The following is an 18,592-nucleotide window of genomic DNA, read 5'->3' on the forward strand; positions in this document are numbered from 1 at the left end:
TGAGGGCAAGAAGGTGAGGCTCCCAACACTTGTCCCCCTCCTCATAGCTGCAGTTTTCAGACCTGGTCAGAGGGCCTGATGAGGGGCCCAGAGTGTGCTATCTGTATATGCCACACATGTGTGTACATATATATCGGCACACATATATCTGCACACATACCCTTGCACACACGTGCATACACACGCACACCTGAATGCACACACACCTTCATGTATGCACCTACATACATTCACCCGCACATGCACCTGTATACACATCTGTATATGTAACCTTATACATACCTGCACACACTTATACCCATGCACACACAACTACACACACATGTACATCTGCAAAAATGCACAATGCACATTTACTTGCACATACACACCTATATGCACACAGACCTGTGCACACACCTTCACATACATATACACACAACTCACAGACACCTGCACATACACACACATGAGCACATATGCACATGTACACACGTTCCACGGGCCCGTTGTCCAGTGGCTTACTTCTCCATACCCAGGGTCCTCTGGGTATGGAGTGATTAGCTTTGTTTTGCTTTTCCATGCTGAGGAAGGATTTGAGACACTTACCCTGTCACAGGACAAATTGGCCTGGGGCTCGCTGCACCGTTGTTGGTGGGACTGCTTTCATCTCCTCTGGCCCTTCTGCTGCAGTCTGACAGCCACACATGTTCCCCTCAGAGGCCTGCAGACAGCTCCTGGCCCACACTCTCCACCTCTTCCCCTGGGGATGCTTGGGAGGTGGAGGTCTCCCACGGGAGTGTCCCAAGGGAAGATAGTGCCAGGCTTTCGTGCTGCCTTCACCTACAGCAGGCCCAGCCAAGTGCAAAAGGATGAAGCCTCCTGCCCAGGGCCTCCCTGCCCAGTGCCTGCCCTCTGCCGGGAGCCACTCACAGCCCTGTGCGGCACTTATCTGCATGGAGAGCAGCCATCGGAGGGTCTGGGCAGACACAGGGAAGTGTGTGTCTGGGGGACTGGCTGGGCAGTGAGGCCGAGCACCCTAGCACAGCCAGCCCAGAACGTTGGCTCCCTGTTCAGTGGCCTGAGGGGCCAGAGGTAGCATTGGTGCTGCCTAGGGGCAGAGGCAGGCCTGGAGGGGGCACATGGGGTTTGACGAGAGGGTGAGCAGAGTAGAGAGCACAGACGATGGGGTGGCGTCTCCCCATTCTTGGAGAGCTCACCCTACAGATGCTTCCTCACCCCCCGACTTTCCTGCAGCCCCTCGCTGCTTTCCAGATTTAGGGGCGAAGCAGTGGCTCCTCCTTGGGTCCCCGCCGGGACTTGTATTTTTAGACACGGTTGTTTTTGTTTCCACCCACGAGCACAGCACCATGCTGCACAGCTGATGCCCGGGGAACTCAGACACTCTGTGCAGGTGGCCCCGGCAGGTCCCGTGCTGCCAGACACTCACTTTTTCTAGTACAGAGATGGAGAGGTGGAGTGAAAGCTGGCCACCCGTGCTCTGGGTCACCTGCTTCTCTAGGGTGGGTGGTGTGGGAGCCCAGTCCTGCCGGCCAGAAGGGAGCTGATGTAGCTGACATTACACCTGGGGTCCTGGGATGTACATCTGGCCTCCTGGAAGCAAACCTGGGGGCTCTGGGGACACATCTCAGGGTACTAGGGCACACCTGGAGGTCCTAGAAGATGGTCTCTGGACCTTGGGTCTGAGTGGCCTAGAAGCACCAGGGTGGTGAAGGACCCAGGCTTGGGGAAGGCCTCCTGGAGGCAGAGAAGGGAGCATTCAGGCTGAGCTTTGGGGGTGGAAGGCTATAGATGGAAGGCAGGGAATCCCACCCCACCCAGCTGACCCAGGACCTGCCCTATAGGAGGGGTCAAGGGTGTGGCTGATGATGCAGCCCAGAATGATTTGAGAGCCCATAGGGACATGATGGGAACAGCAGGGCTGAGTTTGTCCCTAACAGGGGCAGGGGGAAGGGAAAGGGAATCTGTCAGCCACAGAACTCACAGCAGGGTGCAGACTCCAGGCAGAGGGATCCTATCATGGCCATTTGGGTCTCACAGGAGCAGGCATTATCCTCACCTGACCTCACCCTAAAGGCATGAGCCTAGGTCCCAAATGCTTCCTCCTCTACAGGAAGGTCCTGTGAGGACGAAGGAGCACTGGATGCAGCAGGGGGGACACTTGGACACCTGGAGGGGAGGGACTGAGAGCACAAAGGGCCCCTGCAGTGTGATACAACTCCAGGGGGCACTGGCACTGGCCAAGGGGCACCCTTGCCCCCTGCTGGTGACTCTGCCCCTACCAGACCTCCCCACCCTGCTCTGCAGCCCTGAGGGCTGGGCCTTGTGGGGAGGGTCGGGCTATATTCTGCCTGGGGTGGACGCTGCCTGTCTGCTGACCAGCCACCTTCCCCTCTCCTATGGGGAGTCAGCTGTCTTCTGCCCAGTTTGGAGAAGAGCGCAGGCTGTGTCAGTGGCATTCCATCCTGTTCTAAAAGACTTGGGCTGCAGTTGGCAAGGCTTCCTCTAGGGACCTGGGCCAGCAGCATTGCTCCTAGGGGTGGATTACCCAGTGAGCAAGGTAAGCGTGGGCTCACTTGTGCTTACCTTCCTTACTAGGTACTCCATCCCTATCAGGGATTACAAATCTGAGAAGAGGTTTAGATTCTGCAGGAAGGTGCTGTGGGGTTGGGAGAGAGATGCCAGCTATACTTAGAAGCAGAATCTTTGATGTGAAATTGTTCATTTCAAATTAGTAAGTAAGCACAAGTAAGCCCAGGTTTACCTTGTTCATTGGGTAATCGGACACTGGTTGCTCCCTTAATTCTGGCCCAGGCTGATGAGCATCAGAGGCTGTCAGTAGCAGCGGTGGCATTTTGGGTGATGTTTAAAGAGTGGCGGAGCATGTCGCCCCCCACGGGCTCTGAACAGACGCAAGAGCAGCTTCCAGCGCCTCCCGCACAGCTCGGCAGCATCAATAAATTAAGAGGAAAACGGGCTGCTGTTGCTGGGGGCTGTGGAGAGAGACACACATCTCTCCAAGCAATTAGGACCTAATCCTGAATGCCTCCGTCACTGAGAGTCTGTGCCCGGGCTGTGGCCAGAGTCCCACTGCTACAGGCTCTGGCATGGGGGGGGGGTGGACAGTAGGAGGGCAGGGCCAGGGTAGCCAGACCTAGGGCGTGGTCATGGGTCTGTCTGGATTTTTGATGCGGGAAAAAGGAAGGAGGAAGGTCTAGGTCATGGGTACAAGCTCTGGAGCTCAAGAATGGCTGGGGCAGCTGCCAGCCATATCCATGACTGACAGGAGGTCTGGCCTGGGGCCTGCAGCCTGTGAAGTGCTCTGTTTTCAAATTGCCTGGCGTGGTGTCCAGCCAGGGTGCACGCAGTTTTGTTGACTGTGAGGTTGGCTCCAGTGCCACGGCTTCTGTGCTTTCTGAATGCCACGGTGGGCACCTTTGGGTGCTTTGGAGCATGGATCCTAGGGCTGGGAGCACCCTACTTGCAGGGCAGTAGGCACCCCCCCCCCCGGGAGCAGCGTAGATGAGGCTCCCAGCTCCATGTTCATGAGGGCTCCAGGTGAGGAAAGCCACCCAGGAGGGGACCTTGTTCACCACCTGGACCAAAAAGTGCCAAGCCAGGGCCTTAGCAGGGGGCTGAGCCAAATGTGGTGGAGAGAGTCTAGGGGGTTGCTGAAGGACCTCACATCAGGGGCCAGGTGTGAATGAGGGGCCCAAAATTGGTTGTCAGCCTGGATTCCCGAGGTGTGCTGGCCTTTACAAAGGGGTGGAGGGCCCCCCAGCTGGCCACACCAGTGGGGACAGCAGCCCCATGTGAGAGCAGGTCGGGCATGTGCAGGGTGTATAAGGAGTGTTTGTGCAGGAGTAGGTACAGGGGTGTGCATGTAGGGATATGTGCACAGGTGTGCATGTAACGGTATGTGTGCAAAGGTATCTGTACAGAGGTGTGTGTGCAGCGGTGCATACAGGGGTGTATGCAGGGATATGCATGCAGGGGTGTATGTAAGGGTGCTTGCAGGACTGCACATGCATGGGATGAGACGTGCAATGGGGCCTCTTGTAGGCAGAGCTGGGCCGAGTTTGGGGGCATCTGCATAGGGCTGACTGTGGCAGGTGGCAGTGGTTGTAGTGGCTTCAGGGATGTAAGCACATAGCCCAGGCTCCCAGAGCTTGGGCATGAATGAAACTTGGGTAAGTTGGCAGGTATGATTGCCCAGATGTAGCTCTCAGGGAAGGGAGCAGGAAGGACCTGGGACACATGCTTTATGAATAGCAGAAGGAAGGTCTGTCCTGCAGCCTGGTAGCCCTGGTGGTGAGCTGAAGGCAGTGTTCATGGCTTTACATTCAGCCCAGCCTTGCTCTCTGATGAGTCTGTGTGTGCTCACCATGCTAGCCAGGCATCAGAGCACAGGCGTCCGGTGAGGGTTACATAAGCAGAGAGCCAAGGAACATTCCAGACACACAGACTATGTGTATCGCACTGTCATTCTGCATAGAAAACATTCAGAACTGTGAACTCAATGAGTTTAAAGAAGCACATTGTGAAAAGTGAGTGTGTGCGTGTATCTGTGCATGCGTGTCAGGACACTTCCATCAGTACCTCCATGGCCCTGATTCACAGTTGTGTTTTCACTGGTAGCTGCCCCTGTCTTGTTTGGGACCCCAGCACCTCCCTCCCAGACCCAGCTCAATCCCCAGCTTCCAGGAAGGCCTCCTGGAGTCTCCTGCGGCCAAGCCTGGCAGAAGCCCCCCACCAAGTTCAGAGCCAACCTCACCTATATTGAGTTCATCCCTGTATCTCTGTCCTTGGCTCTGTGCCTGTCTCTCTCTGTCCCTGGCTCTGTGTCTGTCTCTCTCTGTCTCTGTCTTTCTTTCACTGTCTCTCTCTGTCCCTGGCTCAGAGCAGAGCAGAGGAGGACGTGGACTCAGGGGAGGAGGCTGGGAGCAGCCGGCGGAACAACAGGCTCCTTATGAACAGCTTCTCCAAGCGCAAGGTCTGGGGGACCCCCTGGGGCTGGGGGGCCAGAGCCCACTCCAGAAGGGGGTTGGGGGTGGGTCTCCACTCCCCCTGGCTGGGCTCTCAGGGTCCTCCCTGAGTCCCCCAGTGGCATCACAAGGTTGGCTGCAGGGGCCCAGGGAGGCCCAAGCTCAGAGACTCCATGGCTGGGCTGAAAGCCCAGTAGGGACACGTGGAGTGGGGCTGTGACAGAGGACCAGTAGCCATGGCCAGGTGCAGAGGGGCCTGGGAGGCAGGACAGCTGGGGCACAAGAGAGTGGCTTTGCCTCCTACTGACTTCTGGCCTTCACAATGCCCTGGCCAAAGCCTGGGGCTCCAGCAGGTCTTCACACCTCTCTCCTTCTGCCCAGAAAAAAGGCAGCAAGTTAAAGAAGGTGGCCAGCGTGGAGGAGGGGGTGGAGGACCTAGATGCCCAAGGAGTCCAGATCCGCGGGTCAGTACCCTGCCATGACACTCACACACGCACCCCAGGAGGCAGTCCCTGCAGTGGGTGGCAGGGTGCTCTGGGAGACAGTAGGGAAGGAGGCAGCCGGAGGTGGTGAAGGGCAGGGAATGTGCAGTCCCAGTTCAGGAGCTCAGAATGACCAGGGCGATCCAGTTGTGGCAGTGTGTGTGTGTGTGTATGTGTGTGTGTGTGTGTAGTGGGTCCTGGATCCCGACTCTGGTCAGGCTGCCTGGACGGAGGCCTACAGGCTCTGTGGGAACCCACAGCAACCCAGCAAGGAGTAACATGCTGCTGGTGGAGGGGTTGGGACCGGGTCTCAGTCCTTCTCTCCCTGGTCCAGCCCTCTTCGTCGGTGCTCCACACCACCAGTTCCATCCCCTTCTAGGTCCCACCTCTTCTACTCCTAGGATCCCCCTTCTCCACTCTCAGAGTTCCCTCTAGGGTCCAGTTCCCCTAGCCTCATGCCCTCCCAAGCAGTCATGGCTAGCCTTTAAATGTGTCCATGTGTAAAGGAGCCCAGCCCAGCCCAACCCTCCTGCATTTCTGCCTCCACAGGTGTGCAATTGGCTTCTCAGACCTACCCTCTAAATCTAGGCCCCCTCACCTCTGTTCCCCACACTCCGTCCCCTATCACTTCTGTCCCTCATCACCTTGGTCCCCCTGCCTCTCCATCCTCTATCCCCTCCACCTCTATACACCCACTAACAGCTCCCCATCCTTCCCATCATCACCCCTGAAACCTCCCCACATCCTCCTGGCTCTGTCCTCAGCACACACCTGCAACCCCACCTCTCAGCCGAAAAGCTTCCTTCTGTCCCAGGCTCTCCTCTGCTTGGAAATTTCTGAAGCCTCCATTTGCCTTAGAGGGCTTCCTATCCCATGCTCCGGGCCCCATCTAGCTGCTCAGTACTCTTCTCACACCCTATTAGCCTTAACACCTACTGTTAATAGCCTTAACACCTATTGCCCCCATAGGTCTGAGTCTGGGGGTGTGGCCATCCTGGCCACCAGGCCCCATTGTCTCTGAAGCACTCAGTACTTGTCATGTTCCCCTTTGATAGGTTCACAACCCCCTGGTCCCCTTGTGACCTCAGGCTTTTGACCTGCCCCCCCCCCCCACCTCATAGGGTGACCCGGCAGAAGAAGACCATGAAACTGTCACGAGCCCTGTCAGACCTGGTGAAGTACACCAAGTCTGTGGGGACACATGATGTGGAGACGGAGGGTGAGCAGGGCCGAGCATGGGGCAGGCTGTGTGCAGGGAGCCAGCCAGCCCTGAGCCCAGTGCACAGTGGGGAGGGGCTCCCTCTGCCCAGGGGGGGCCCTGACCTTGGGATGCATGTTGGGGAGGGCTGCACTGATATGGTGCACTTCGGGGAATTCTGAGCCAGCGGACTGCCCTCTGATGGCCGCCGTCTGCATCGGCCAGTGCTGTCCAGCTGGCAGGTGTCATCCTTCAGCGAGACCAAGGCACACCAGATCCTGCAGCAGAAGCCGGCCCAGTACCTGCGCTTCAACCAGCACCAGCTATCCCGTATCTACCCCTCATCCTATCGTGTTGACTCCAGCAACTACAACCCTCAACCTTTCTGGAATGCCGGCTGCCAAATGGGTGGGTGACCATGGTCAGTGCACCAGGGGGCACTGAGGAGCCCCCAGGAGAACCTCCATGCCATCCTGTCAACTCTATATGCTGATGCGGAGCTGGTTCCTAAGGAGACATGGGGCTCTGCCCATGCATGCCTGGGGTCTGGGTCTGCAGGGGGGCTGGCTGTGCTGGGCTCCATGGGTGCCCACCAGGAACGAGGAGCCAGGGGTTGTGCCCCGTGTGGCCCCCAGAGCCCCCAGTGCTCCTGGTGCTGGGGGTGGGGTAGCAGGTACACCTGGTGGGGGGGTAGGCCAGTATGAGCGGTGACCTGTGTCCTGCTTCACAGTCGCCCTGAACTACCAGACGGAAGGACGCATGCTGCAGCTGAACCGTGCCAAGTTCAGTGCCAACGGCAACTGTGGCTACGTGCTCAAGCCCCCATGCATGTGCCAGGGTGAGGTGCCTGGGGCGTGGGGGAGGGGGGCGATGGGGCAGGAGGTTGGGGCCAGGAGGGCTGAGTTGAGGGGGCTGCACCAAACAGTAGCTTCAGCAGGGTCTACTGGTTGAGGTGCAGGATACTGGGGCTGGAGGCATTCACCATGCTGGTGCTGGTGTTGCATGAAGGACCCCAAATTCAGCCAGGAATTTGGAAGTGGTGAATTAGAGAGCCCCTCCTCTGGGCCCCTGGACGAGGTTTGCTGGCAGGAGCAGGCAGGACTTCTCAGGGGCATGGTGCCAGCTCCCCCCAACCCTGGGCCTGCCCCCTACCCCGGGCCTGCTTCAGTCTGCAGGGGTGTAGACCCAGGTACCCTAGAGGCCATTCTCTGGGTAGGGCATTTTAAGGAGCTCCCTACTTCCTCCTCCCTCCCCTCCCCCACCCTCCCCTCTCAGAGATGCTTCCTTTGCTCCCTGACATGCTGAAAATGATTTATGGATTTGTTTCCATTTTAATCCTAATCCCTCCTCCCACATGCCCTCTTGGTTTGTATTTCACCCTCTTTTATCAGCACTTGTCCCCCGTCCAACTTGCCAACCTTCACAGGCCCTGGTGTGTGGCCAGAGAACCCACCTCTGGACTCCTAGGGCCTAGGCCCCTCCCACCAGGGTTCACCACCCCACAGATTCCCAGGGCCTGGGTCCTTCCCCACCGGGGTTCCCAGGGCCTGGGTCCCCTCCCTACCAGTACCCCCTACCCCACAGGGGTTTCCAGGGCCCAGGATCCCTCCCTACCAGGGCTCCAGGGTCCTGCCTCCCATGCAGAGTCAGCATGACCTTGTACAAGTATCTGAGCCCCCAGCTCACCTGTAAGACAGCGTGTGGGGATCCCATGTTGTGTCCCGGCACTTGGTCTGAGCCACCTGTTGGTCAAGATCCTCTCCAGCACTGTGATATTGCCTCTCCTCTCTGCCCGGGGCCTCGGGTTCCCACCTATAAAATGTAGGACAGGGAAGTATGGCTACTGGCAGCCCAGTGCCCGCTGGGGATCTGTGGGGCTGTAGAGAGGGCCATGCCTGCTCAGCCTCCTGCCCTGGCCCCCAGGCGTCTTCAACCCCAATGCTGAGGATCCACTGCCTGGGCAGCTCAAGAAGCAGGTGGTGCTGCGGATCATCAGTGGGCAGCAGCTCCCTAAGCCGAGAGACTCCATGCTAGGGGACCGAGGAGAGGTAGGGGGCCATGGGCTCGATGCTGGGGACTGTGGGGGAAACAGGGAGGCCATGGGGAAGTAGGAGGCTGCGGAACTCTATGCTGATGCTGATGCTGATGCTGGAGACTGTCGGGAGGTAGTGGGGCTGTGGGCAGGTAGAGGGGCCATAAGACTTGATGCTGGGGACCACAGAGAAGTAGCCAAGCAGTAGGACTAGATGTTGAGGAACTACAGGGGTATAGGGGGAACCATGGGAAAGTAGGAGGGCAGGACTCAATGCTGGGGGGCCGATGAAGAGATAGAGGGGCTTGGGGAGGTAGGAGGGGGCTGTGTGGGCAGCAGAGCTGAGCTGGGCCACATGGCCAAGGGGGAAGATATTAGGGGGACAGAGCTAAGCTGGGCCACATGGCTGAGAGGGCAGAGATTAGGGGGCCAGAAGCCTGGTGCCTGGGCCTAGGATACCACCTGTACCTCTGGGACCACCAGATCATCGACCCTTTCGTGGAGGTGGAGATCATCGGGCTCCCCGTGGACTGCAACAAGGAGCAGACCCGTGTGGTGGATGACAATGGTGGGGCGCGGAGCGGGGTTGGGGGACAATGATGGGAGACATAGAGCAGTGGCGGTGGGGAGGAAAATGGGAGGCAGCAGGGCCTCCATACACTTGTGCCTTGGGCACCCCATCCCAGTTCCCAGCCATCTCCCTGCACTCAGGGACTATGCCCCAGGCCACCGTCAGCTCATTGTTCCCCTGGATGCGAGTAGCAGTCATGGCCCTAGCTCCCAGGTGGCCCAGGTGGCCAACATGAGGCTAGTGCTTCAATGGGCAGAGCTCTTGCAGTGGGTGGCTGGACCCTGAGAGGGGGGTGATGCCCTTCTGATGGCCTCCAGGATTCAACCCCATGTGGGAAGAGACCCTGGTGTTCCTGGTGCACATGCCCGAGATGGCACTGGTCCGCTTCCTTGTGTGGGACCATGACCCCATCGGGCGGGACTTCATTGGCCAGAGAACACTGGCCTTCAGCAGCATGATGCCAGGTGGGTGGGCTGGGAGGCACCTGCTGTGGGGAGTAGGGCCTTGTCAGTCCAAAAGGACACAGATGGGGCTTGGGGGAGGAGGGCAAGGAAACCCTGGGGACTTGGCCTACTTGGGGGAGGAGAACACTTCATTCCTGAGGCTGGAGCAGTCTCAGTGGGCTTTCTGGAGGAGGTGGAACTAGAGGGCAGGGAGAGGGGGAGACCTTGGACAGGGCTTGTTGGGGACTCAAGGACTTGTAAGTGTATGGGCAAGTAGGGGTGGGTAGGAGCCAGTGACCACTGTTGCAGGCTATCGGCATGTGTACCTGGAGGGCATGGAGCAGGCCTCCATCTTTGTCCATGTGGCCATCAGTGATGTCAGTGGTAAGGTGAGTGCCACCTGCCAGCCACCTTCGGCCATCAGAAAAGGGCAGCCCCAGCCCCAGCCCCAGCCCAGCAGTGTCCCCTGCTACCCCAGTGCTGGCCCTTGACCCATGGGGCAGTGAGTCCCCCCCTCCTGGGGCCTCTTTCTCCACCTTCAAGACAGGGTAGTGGGAGGATGCCTGGCCCCAAGCCTGCCAGGTAGACCTCTGTGTCCCCACACTCGCTGTGGGGCCCTGCTCCCTGCTTTGGCCTGCCCAGGGCCTGGTCACTAGTTTTTGTCCCACCCCCTGTAGCAGCTCTCCCAGGCCTTCCTGGGCCCCCAGGTCAGGGTGCCATGGCCCCCTGAGGTGCCACAGCCAGCTCCTCCTTCTTTCCCTGAGACTCCCCTCCCTCTTCTTTCCCTAAGACTCCTCTCCCCCTCTCCCCCTCTCCCTGCCCCTTCCCACCCAGGGCTGCCCTCCCACTCTGCAAGCTGTATGCTCCTGCCTGGGTCTGATATTCCCATCAGCAAAGGGCAGGCCCAACTGCTTGGACCCAGCTCAGGCCCAGCCCCTGGGGCCACCAGGCACAGCAGCCAGTCCAGGCCCTAGCACTGGCTGTCTCTCCTGCCACTCTGTGGGGCCAGAGGTGCCAGCTAGAGCCTGGGCTCACCGTCTGTCCGTGTGTCCGTCCATCAGTCCGCTGTGTCTGCCTGCCGGGCGCTGGGCCTCTCCAGCTATGCTGCACCTCACCTGCGTTTGCTCTGTCTCTTTGGTCTTGCAGTGGGTCTCTATGTGCAAAGTCCACCTTTAGAAGCGCAGCCCTGTTAGGAGCCTCCAAGGTACCCCGCGAGGACGGTGCCACTCCCCCTCCCGCATGCTCAGACCACTGCCCCTCATTAGCATCCGCCACCACTCGGTAGCATTTTGGAAATTGTCCGCTCGTGTGACATGGGTGATGCTGTGGCTCCTGGGCTCCGCGGGCCATCCTTCAGCCAGAGCAGCATTTACAAAGCAGACCCAGGACTTCAGCAGGGCCCTAGGGTGGCCTTCCATCCACTCCTCCCCCACTCCCCTCCTCTTTCCCCCTCCCCACTCACAGGCCTGCTCTGGCCCCTTCCCTCCTCCCCTACTGTCCCTACCCTCTCCTTTCGCAAACTCACTCACACTGCAAACCCTCTCCCTGCCTCCCCTCCCTTATCTTCCCTTCCTCCTGCCTCACCCTATTTTCCTCCCTCTCCCTCCCCCATACCACCCTACCCCTACATCCCCTCTCGGCCTATGCCCCCTCCCACTGCATCCCTCTCCTTCATCTCTGTGCCCCTCACATCCCCCTTCCCCTATGTCCTCCTTCCTATCTGTGCCCCTCCCCCATCTCTGTGCTCCCCCACTGTGTGCTCCCCTCTTAGCCCCTGTCCCTGATCCTCTCATCTGTGTCTGGGGTGGGGAGATCCCAGGACTGGGAAGGGAGCTCCAAGCCTGAATTCTGGATCTTCTTATAAATGACTTTGGCAGAGTCTGACCAAATTGCACTTGGATTTGGGATCTTGAATCGGGACGCTGATTCAAGTGCTGCCACGCGGACGCCTCTGCCTAGAGGTGCTGCTGGGGCTGACTGCCCGCCAGGCCGCTGGGCCGCGCTGTGCACGAGCCCGCAGGTCATCAGGGAGGAGAGGGGTAGGGGGGTGGGGCCTGGGGATGCAGAGTTTCTGGGGTGCGGTTTGTCTGGCATGCAAGGATCCCTGGCCTGTGCAAACTTGGTACGTGGCTGCCAGGCCCTCTTGGTGGTGACTAGACCCACCTGAGTCCCTGGACCAGCTATCCAGAAGGGCCATATGGCTGACGCTGGCATCTGAGAGGCTGGTGTCTGAGCCCTAGGCTTGCAGTCGGATCCCTGAGGCCCTGTCAAGACTCAAGGGGTGCTGAGCCAGCCTTGAGCTCCATCTTCTGAGCCTGGCAGTAGTATACTTGGAGAACATCTCTGTGTCTGTCCCAGGCCTGCCAGTGTCCAAGGGCAGGAGCTAGGCCAGACAGGTGGCTGTTGGGTCCTTGTTCTAACATCTTTCTCTCCACGCCAGCACCCCCTGGCAGAACAGGGGCTGCGGGCCTCAGGGGGTGCAGGGTGCCGGGGACGCTGGTTCTTGGTTTCAGGTCTCACTTCTCCCGCCCCTTGCAGCCCCTCCTGCTGCACACCCAGGGACCTGCCTCCACCCCAGCCAGCCTGATCTGACCCAGGCAGCTGCTATCCAGCTGTCCATGGCTCCTTCTGCCCACACTTGCCAGTGCTGCGGGTGGGTGCTCCCTGGCCACCAGTAATGCTGGGTCCTTTCTCTTGCAGGTCAAACAGGCTCTGGGTCTAAAAGGCCTGTTCCTCCGCGGCCCAAAGCCCGGCTCGCTGGACAGTCATGCTGCTGGGCGACCACCCCCCCGACCCTCCGTTAGCCAGCGGCTCCTGCGGCGCACGGCCAGTGCCCCCACCAAGAGCCACAAGCCGGGCCGCAAGGGCTTGCCAGAGTTGGTCGTTGGGACTCAGGACACGGGTTCTGAGGGGACGGCTGACGACGTGGCACCCCCCAGCCCCACCCCAGGGCCCCCACCCCACGAGGTGCCCAGCAGCGTCAGCCCCCGAGGTAAGGTGCTGACACCCACAGCAGCTGCGGCGGCGAGGAGTCCAGCCACAGTGCCGCCCCCGTGTGTCCCTGAGGGCCCTGGGCCTGCAGGCATGGCTGCCACATGCATGAAGTGCATGGTGGCCTCCTGCACTGGCATGGACGCTGAGGGCCTGCTCAGGGAGCGGCCGCCCAGCCCGGGGCCCATGGGTGCCCACTCAGCCATCAGTCAGCAGCCCAGGGCCCGGGCAGATGCACTGGGGGCCCCCCGTGGCACTGGGGGTCCCCGAGCCACTGCGGCCATGCCCGGGAAAAACAGAGAGACCTCTGAGGGCTGCGGGGCCCGGCGGCAGCGGCCGGGTGGCGGTGGCTCTGTGTCCTCGGATTCCAGCAGCCCGGACAGCCGTGGCAGCCCCGAGGAGGGCCCCCGCTGGCCAGAGGGTGCCCGCAGGCCACCAGGGGCCCTGCAGCGGGAGATGAACGCCCTGTTCATTCAAAAGCTGGAGGAGATTAGGAGTAAATCCCCCATGTTCTCAGCTGGTAAGGCCAGCCCCGCCCAGCCCCCTCCCTGCAGTGTCCCCTGCTCTCAGCATGGCCTGGTTCTGTCTCCACCGCTGTCTGTCAAACACCGCCACCCTGGGTGCACCATCCGCTTTTGTTGTGCTGTGCTCCATCAGCTGGTCCCACCTGCCCCTTAAGCCCCACCCAGCCCTCCCTATCACCACTTCTCTCTGGTCTGAGGGGCCCTGGTGCTCCTGGAACCCAGGGGAGTAGGGTGGCCTAGGTGCTATGGTTCTGCATCCCATCCCTGCTAGGATGAGCCCAGACAAGGGCCTGTGAGCAGCATTTGCTGAGGGTCACATCTGGCCCAGTGCACACCTGGCCTTCCCAGCCGGGCTCTCATCACAGGGGCCCATAGGAGACCTAGAGGCTCAGATGTTCCCAATGCCCTTCCTGCACCTCAGTTGGCTTGTGGGCTCCCCCTACCCAAATCTCCAGCCCATCCAAGGTGAGGCTTCTGCCCCCACCTCAGCTGCTGGCCACAGTCACCCCCCAAGTCTGACATGTCAGGGGCCAGCCGTAACCCTTCCTACTAGTGGCCCAGGGCACTCAGAGTACTGATGGAGTCGATTCTTAGCCCCACATGCACCTAGCACCTAACTCAGAGGCCCTGCCAGGCCAGTCCTACAGTGCTACCTGCACCTGTACAAAGTATATAGAGCTCACTGCAGGCAGGGTCATAGGGGCTCTGAGCCGTTGGAGAGCCAGCCTGGGGGCAGGGCAAGCTGGCTTGCCTTCCCTCCCTCCCTTTGAGCTCCTGCCCTGTACCTGCCCAACCTTGCTATCAGTCTATCTGCCTGCCAGGCCACCTTACCCCCAGCCCCTCTGACAGTCTTCTCCTTTCTGTCCCTGTCCCCATGCTGCCTCTGTAGTTAGGAACTGACGGCGGCTGAGTGCCAGGTAACAGGCTGGCTGCCCTGTGTGCCATGTGTGTGTCCTGCCTGAAGACCCATGGGTCGGCGTTGGGCTGTGGCTCTATGGCCCCTCTGCTCCCCTAGCTCTGGAGGGTGGCTGGGGGAGGGGCACATTGGGCACCCATGTGTGCAGATGGACGGCCTGGCTGCTGGAGGCCCCAGAATCCTGGCCCATCGTCCCTTGGCATGGAGACCAGGGGCACCTACTGACACCCCTCTCTCTCTTGCCCCCCAGACGCCTGCCCCTCGTCCATGCAGAGGTCTGTCTCCTCCTTGTATGGCCTGGAGACCATCACTGAGGAGCCGGCCCCTGGCCTCCCACCGCCACCGGCTACCCCCACCAGCTTCTACTCAGAAGGTTCCCAAAGCTCTGCAGGACCTGTAGCCAAAGCTGCAACAGGCCCCCTAGGGGTGGCCCCGGGAGCTCCTGGGCACCCCCAGCTCAGGACCAGTGACCACAGGGACACTGAGGTGCCCCCTGACAGCAGGCGGTGGGTGTATCATGGTGGGGCCTCTGGGGGGCTGTCTAAGGGGGCTGCTGGAAGCCAGGTGGGCTGCAGAGGCCAGCCTCAGGCCCTGGGCCAGCTGCCCCTAGTCAGAAGGGCCAAGAGTAACGGGCAGGTGCCCACAGAGCCACTGGGTGGGTGGCAGCCCCTGGCTGGACCCTCCCCCATCCCTGCCGTGTACTCAGATGCCACGGGCAGTGACCGGTTATGGCAGCGTCTGGAGCCTGGTAGCCACCGCGACAGTGTGTCCTCATCTTCCAGTATGTCATCCAGCGACACTGTCATCGACCTCTCCCTACCCAGCCTGGGCCTGGGCCGCAGCCGTGAGAGCCTGGCCGGGCCTCCATCTGGCCGCCTGCCCTCACGGCCCTGCTCCACCTGCCCAGGCCTGCCCCCAGTGACCAAGAGCAAGTCCAACCCCAACTTGCGGGTTGCAGGTCAGCTGCCCTCTGCACCTGACGAGCTGCAGCCCCGGCCCCTGGCCCCACAACCACACAGGTCCCTGTCGGGACACCGCCCCAGGCCACCCTGGGGCCGCCTCTCCCTAGTGAGCCTCCAGGAATGCCCTGCCGCCGCCAAGTCCAAGAGTCTGGGAGACCTGACTGCTGACGACTTTGTGCCCAGCTTTGAGAGCAGGCCTCGCAGTCCTGGCAGAGGCCTGGGCCCCCCAGGCGAACAGCGGCCAGATGCCTTGACTGAGCAGTTGCGCTGGCTCACGGGCTTCCAGCAGGCGGGGGACATCACCTCACCCACCAGCCTGGGCCCGACTGGGGAGGGCACGTTGGCAGCTGGAGCACCTGGTTTCCTACGACGTTCCTCCTCCCGCAGCCAGAGCCGTGTGCGTGCCATTGCAAGCCGTGCCCGCCAGGCCCAGGAGCGGCAACTGCGGTTGCAGGGCCCGGGTGCACCGGGGCCCCCCGAGGAGGAGCGTGGCACCCCTGAGGGTGCCTGCTCCGTGGGTCGCGAGGGCTGCGTGGACACACCGGCCCCCCACAAGGGAGCCCCCAGCCAGGTGTGTGGCACCACCGTCAGTCCCCTCTTACTTAGACTCTGACCACTGCCACAGTCTGCCTGTGCCCTCCAGGCCCAAGCAGGGGGGCCCTCGTGTTTGCTCAGGAAATGGGGCATCCGTTACAGGTCCCCAGAGCTGGCCCGTATGCTGAGCATGCCAGTGGCTGGCTATATCCACGTGGCTGTTCTGGCCGGGGCTCTGCCCCTTTGCCCTGGTGGCTGCCCTGTACCTTCCACCCCTGGGGTGGGGAGGGGCTGAAGCTGGCCCCGCCCCTAGCCCTGTCACTGTTTTAAGATATATACAGAGAAAAGTATTTAAATTTTTAGAAACAATGCTGAAATTATACCCAAGCCCTTTATCATTTTTTTTTTTTTAACCTGGGATTGTAGCCCCTGGGTGTGTGTGTTGTCTTGGGGAGCCTTGCCCCCAAGGAGTCTGCCTCCCAGGGCATGGGCTGAGTGCCCATAGCTGCTGGGATGTTGCCCACATCCCACCTGACTTCGAATTTGGCCTGCTCTGACACCTGTCCTCCACATCAGGACATTTTAAAGACTTTGTAGACTCTGGAACACGACTCCAATAAACACATTCTCACTTGGGGTTGCCTCTGGGGTGCTGCCGATTCAAGCTTTCGCTCACTCCTGTTCCTACTTCCAGGCAGGGTTGATGCCAGCTGACTAGCTCCCAGGGCAGGGGGGTTCCCATGTACACCCTCTGCTGAGTCTAGTCCCCTCCCACTCCTCAAAGGGCAGAGCCTTACCCTGGGACAGAGACCTCGGGCCAGAAGCCCCCCAGGGTGGGGTCACAAGAGGCAAGGCGCACTGAAGCCTCCGCCGCCACGGTCACACTCCAGGTGTTCTCCACTGGGAGGTCGAATAGGGCAGCTTTGGGGAAGCATGCGGTGAGAGGCCAAGGTCAGCGCTCTCCCTCTCTGTGAGGCCCTGTGCACCCCCATGTGGGGTGATGCTCAACACTCCATCCCAGCCCAGGCATTTCCCCAGGCCCCTCTGTACAGCATAGCTGAGGAGACAGCTCGTCCTCCACAGGGGGCTGAAGCCAAAGGACTGGTGCCTCAGGGGAGCTCCAGAGCAGAGGAAGGCAGACATCCCAGGGCTGAGGCCCAGGGAGGCCTCCTGGATGATACATGGGGCCGAGCCCTCCAGGGGAACAGGCTGGAAAGGGCTGTCTCTGTCCACGGGCACCAAGGCTGGGTCCAAAACATCTGGGGAGGGGTCAGGCTTGCAACCTGGAGTGGGAAAGTGGCACTGGCAAGGGTGTAAGTAGGGTCTAGCCTGGACACCCATGGGCCACCAGGCTGTGGGGGTGCCAGGCAAGGGGTGTAGTTGAAGGTGGGTGGGGGCTGTGGCGCACAGGGACTGGCCAATGCCAAGAGGGCCAGCATGGCCTATAGCGGCTGCTGTGGTTCTGGGTCACCCAGAGGAGCTAGGAGGACAGCTGCAGCTCAGGCCTGGCCGGCTCCTATTGCCACCTGGTGGCAGTCTTCAGCTGGGTTTGGCTGGCTCTGCAAACTGGCCTGGTTCTGCTCGAAATCACTACTACAGGCTAGCCAGGCGTCTGGCCACCTGTGGACAGCTGGGCACGACATGGTTGGGACTCCATGCTGAGGCATCCAGGGGGGCTTAATCAGCCGTGGAGGGAGGGGCAGACCCAGACATCACCCGGCTGGGGAGTGGGAGCAGCTGTTCCACACGGAGCCGGAGCAGAAGGCACAGGGGTGGACGCGCTGGGAGCCCAGCTCATCTGTCCACAGCACTGGCCTGGTGATGCCTCCTACTGTCCTTTGAGGACCAGGCCCAGCCACACGCAAAGGCATGTGTGGGGGAAAGCTCCCCAGGACTGGGAGTCTCATGCAGATTCCCTGACTGCAGGACAGAGCTGCTAGGCAGGGGTGCAGGTTGCTGGCTTCCTTGGCCCAAGAGCAGGGCCAGTGCTGGGGTTCCTGTTGGAGGCCGTGGCCATGACTACTGCCTGGGCCTGTCCCTTCCTGGCTCCTCTGCTCCCCGCAGACAAGTGGGCCTTGGTGGAGCTGCAACAACTCAGCCTCCATAGAGACTCACCTGGCAGTTCAGGGGTAAAGAGTCTGCATGCACCCCCTCTGCAGGGTCACAGCCCCGTAGTCTGCGGCCAAGTACCCCTGTGTGGATTCTGCCAGACAGCCCTAGCCCCATCAACCTGATGCATTCTCCCTCTCCAGAAAATACCCCTATTCAGTGACCTCCAGCCCTGCACATGACCCCACTCTTGTGGTGGCAGGTCACACATGGTTTTCTGTCCACGCCCTCTCCCCACCCCAGGAGGTCAGTGGTGCCCAAGTCCAGGGGCAATCAGAGAGAAATCCACTGGGTGCTCAGCTTGGCACCCACAGATGCCGCCTCCACCCCAGCGCCCTTGAGAGTGGTTGATGCCTCCTCTTGCCAACTCTCAAGCCAGGAGGGTGTATAGGTTTCACATGTTCCTGCCATGTGCAAAGGGGCTGTGGTGGGCCAGGGACGGACATGGAGGGACACATGCAGCCTGATGCCCTGCTCAAAGTGGCCCCCTTTTTGAGCCCCTGAGGCCAGGGTAAGGAGTACAGAAAACCAGGTGACAGCAGCTGAGGCCAGCCCTGGGGACCCTGCTGCTAAGGGGCCTGGGGTCTGACACCACAAGAAGGACAGGGGTGCTTTGGGGCTACAAGTGTTCTAGAAGTAATTGCAGACAAGGTCCACACTTTAGACTTGTCCTCCCTGGACACACTTCCTGGACAAGACAGCAGATACACAAGCTGCCTGGTTTCACTCTTTAAAAATTCTATTTGGTGTGTGCCCAAGCCCGCTGGCATCCTCTGTCAAAGATATATATGTATATATTTAGATTATAAGATTATTTAACAGTTAAATATACTCCAACACAAGTG

The 18,592-nt window shown here is 60.3% G+C and overlaps 1 protein-coding gene across 1 annotated transcript in view; it reads left to right on the forward strand.

Annotated features, from left to right (window-relative positions):
- PLCH2 (phospholipase C eta 2) overlaps window positions 1-15,717 on the forward strand; it is a 41,925-nt gene extending 26,208 nt beyond the window's left edge. Inside the window, exons 12-23 of the mRNA XM_007945520.2 lie at window positions 4,901-4,993; window positions 5,367-5,449; window positions 6,589-6,686; window positions 6,891-7,073; window positions 7,396-7,503; window positions 8,589-8,713; window positions 9,181-9,265; window positions 9,586-9,732; window positions 10,021-10,100; window positions 12,412-13,222; window positions 13,575-13,691; window positions 14,393-15,717. Coding sequence (XP_007943711.2) covers window positions 4,901-4,993; window positions 5,367-5,449; window positions 6,589-6,686; window positions 6,891-7,073; window positions 7,396-7,503; window positions 8,589-8,713; window positions 9,181-9,265; window positions 9,586-9,732; window positions 10,021-10,100; window positions 12,412-13,222; window positions 13,575-13,691; window positions 14,393-15,717 — 3,255 coding nt within the window. The remainder of the gene's footprint in view (window positions 1-4,900; window positions 4,994-5,366; window positions 5,450-6,588; window positions 6,687-6,890; window positions 7,074-7,395; window positions 7,504-8,588; window positions 8,714-9,180; window positions 9,266-9,585; window positions 9,733-10,020; window positions 10,101-12,411; window positions 13,223-13,574; window positions 13,692-14,392) is intronic.
- Window positions 15,718-18,592: the final 2,875 nt, after the last annotated feature.

Source organism: Orycteropus afer, unplaced genomic scaffold, assembly GCF_000298275.1.
Source record: "Orycteropus afer afer isolate SDZICR_OR568_19922 unplaced genomic scaffold, OryAfe1.0 scaffold00136, whole genome shotgun sequence".
In the NCBI taxonomy this organism is placed as follows: Eukaryota; Metazoa; Chordata; class Mammalia; order Tubulidentata; family Orycteropodidae; genus Orycteropus; species Orycteropus afer.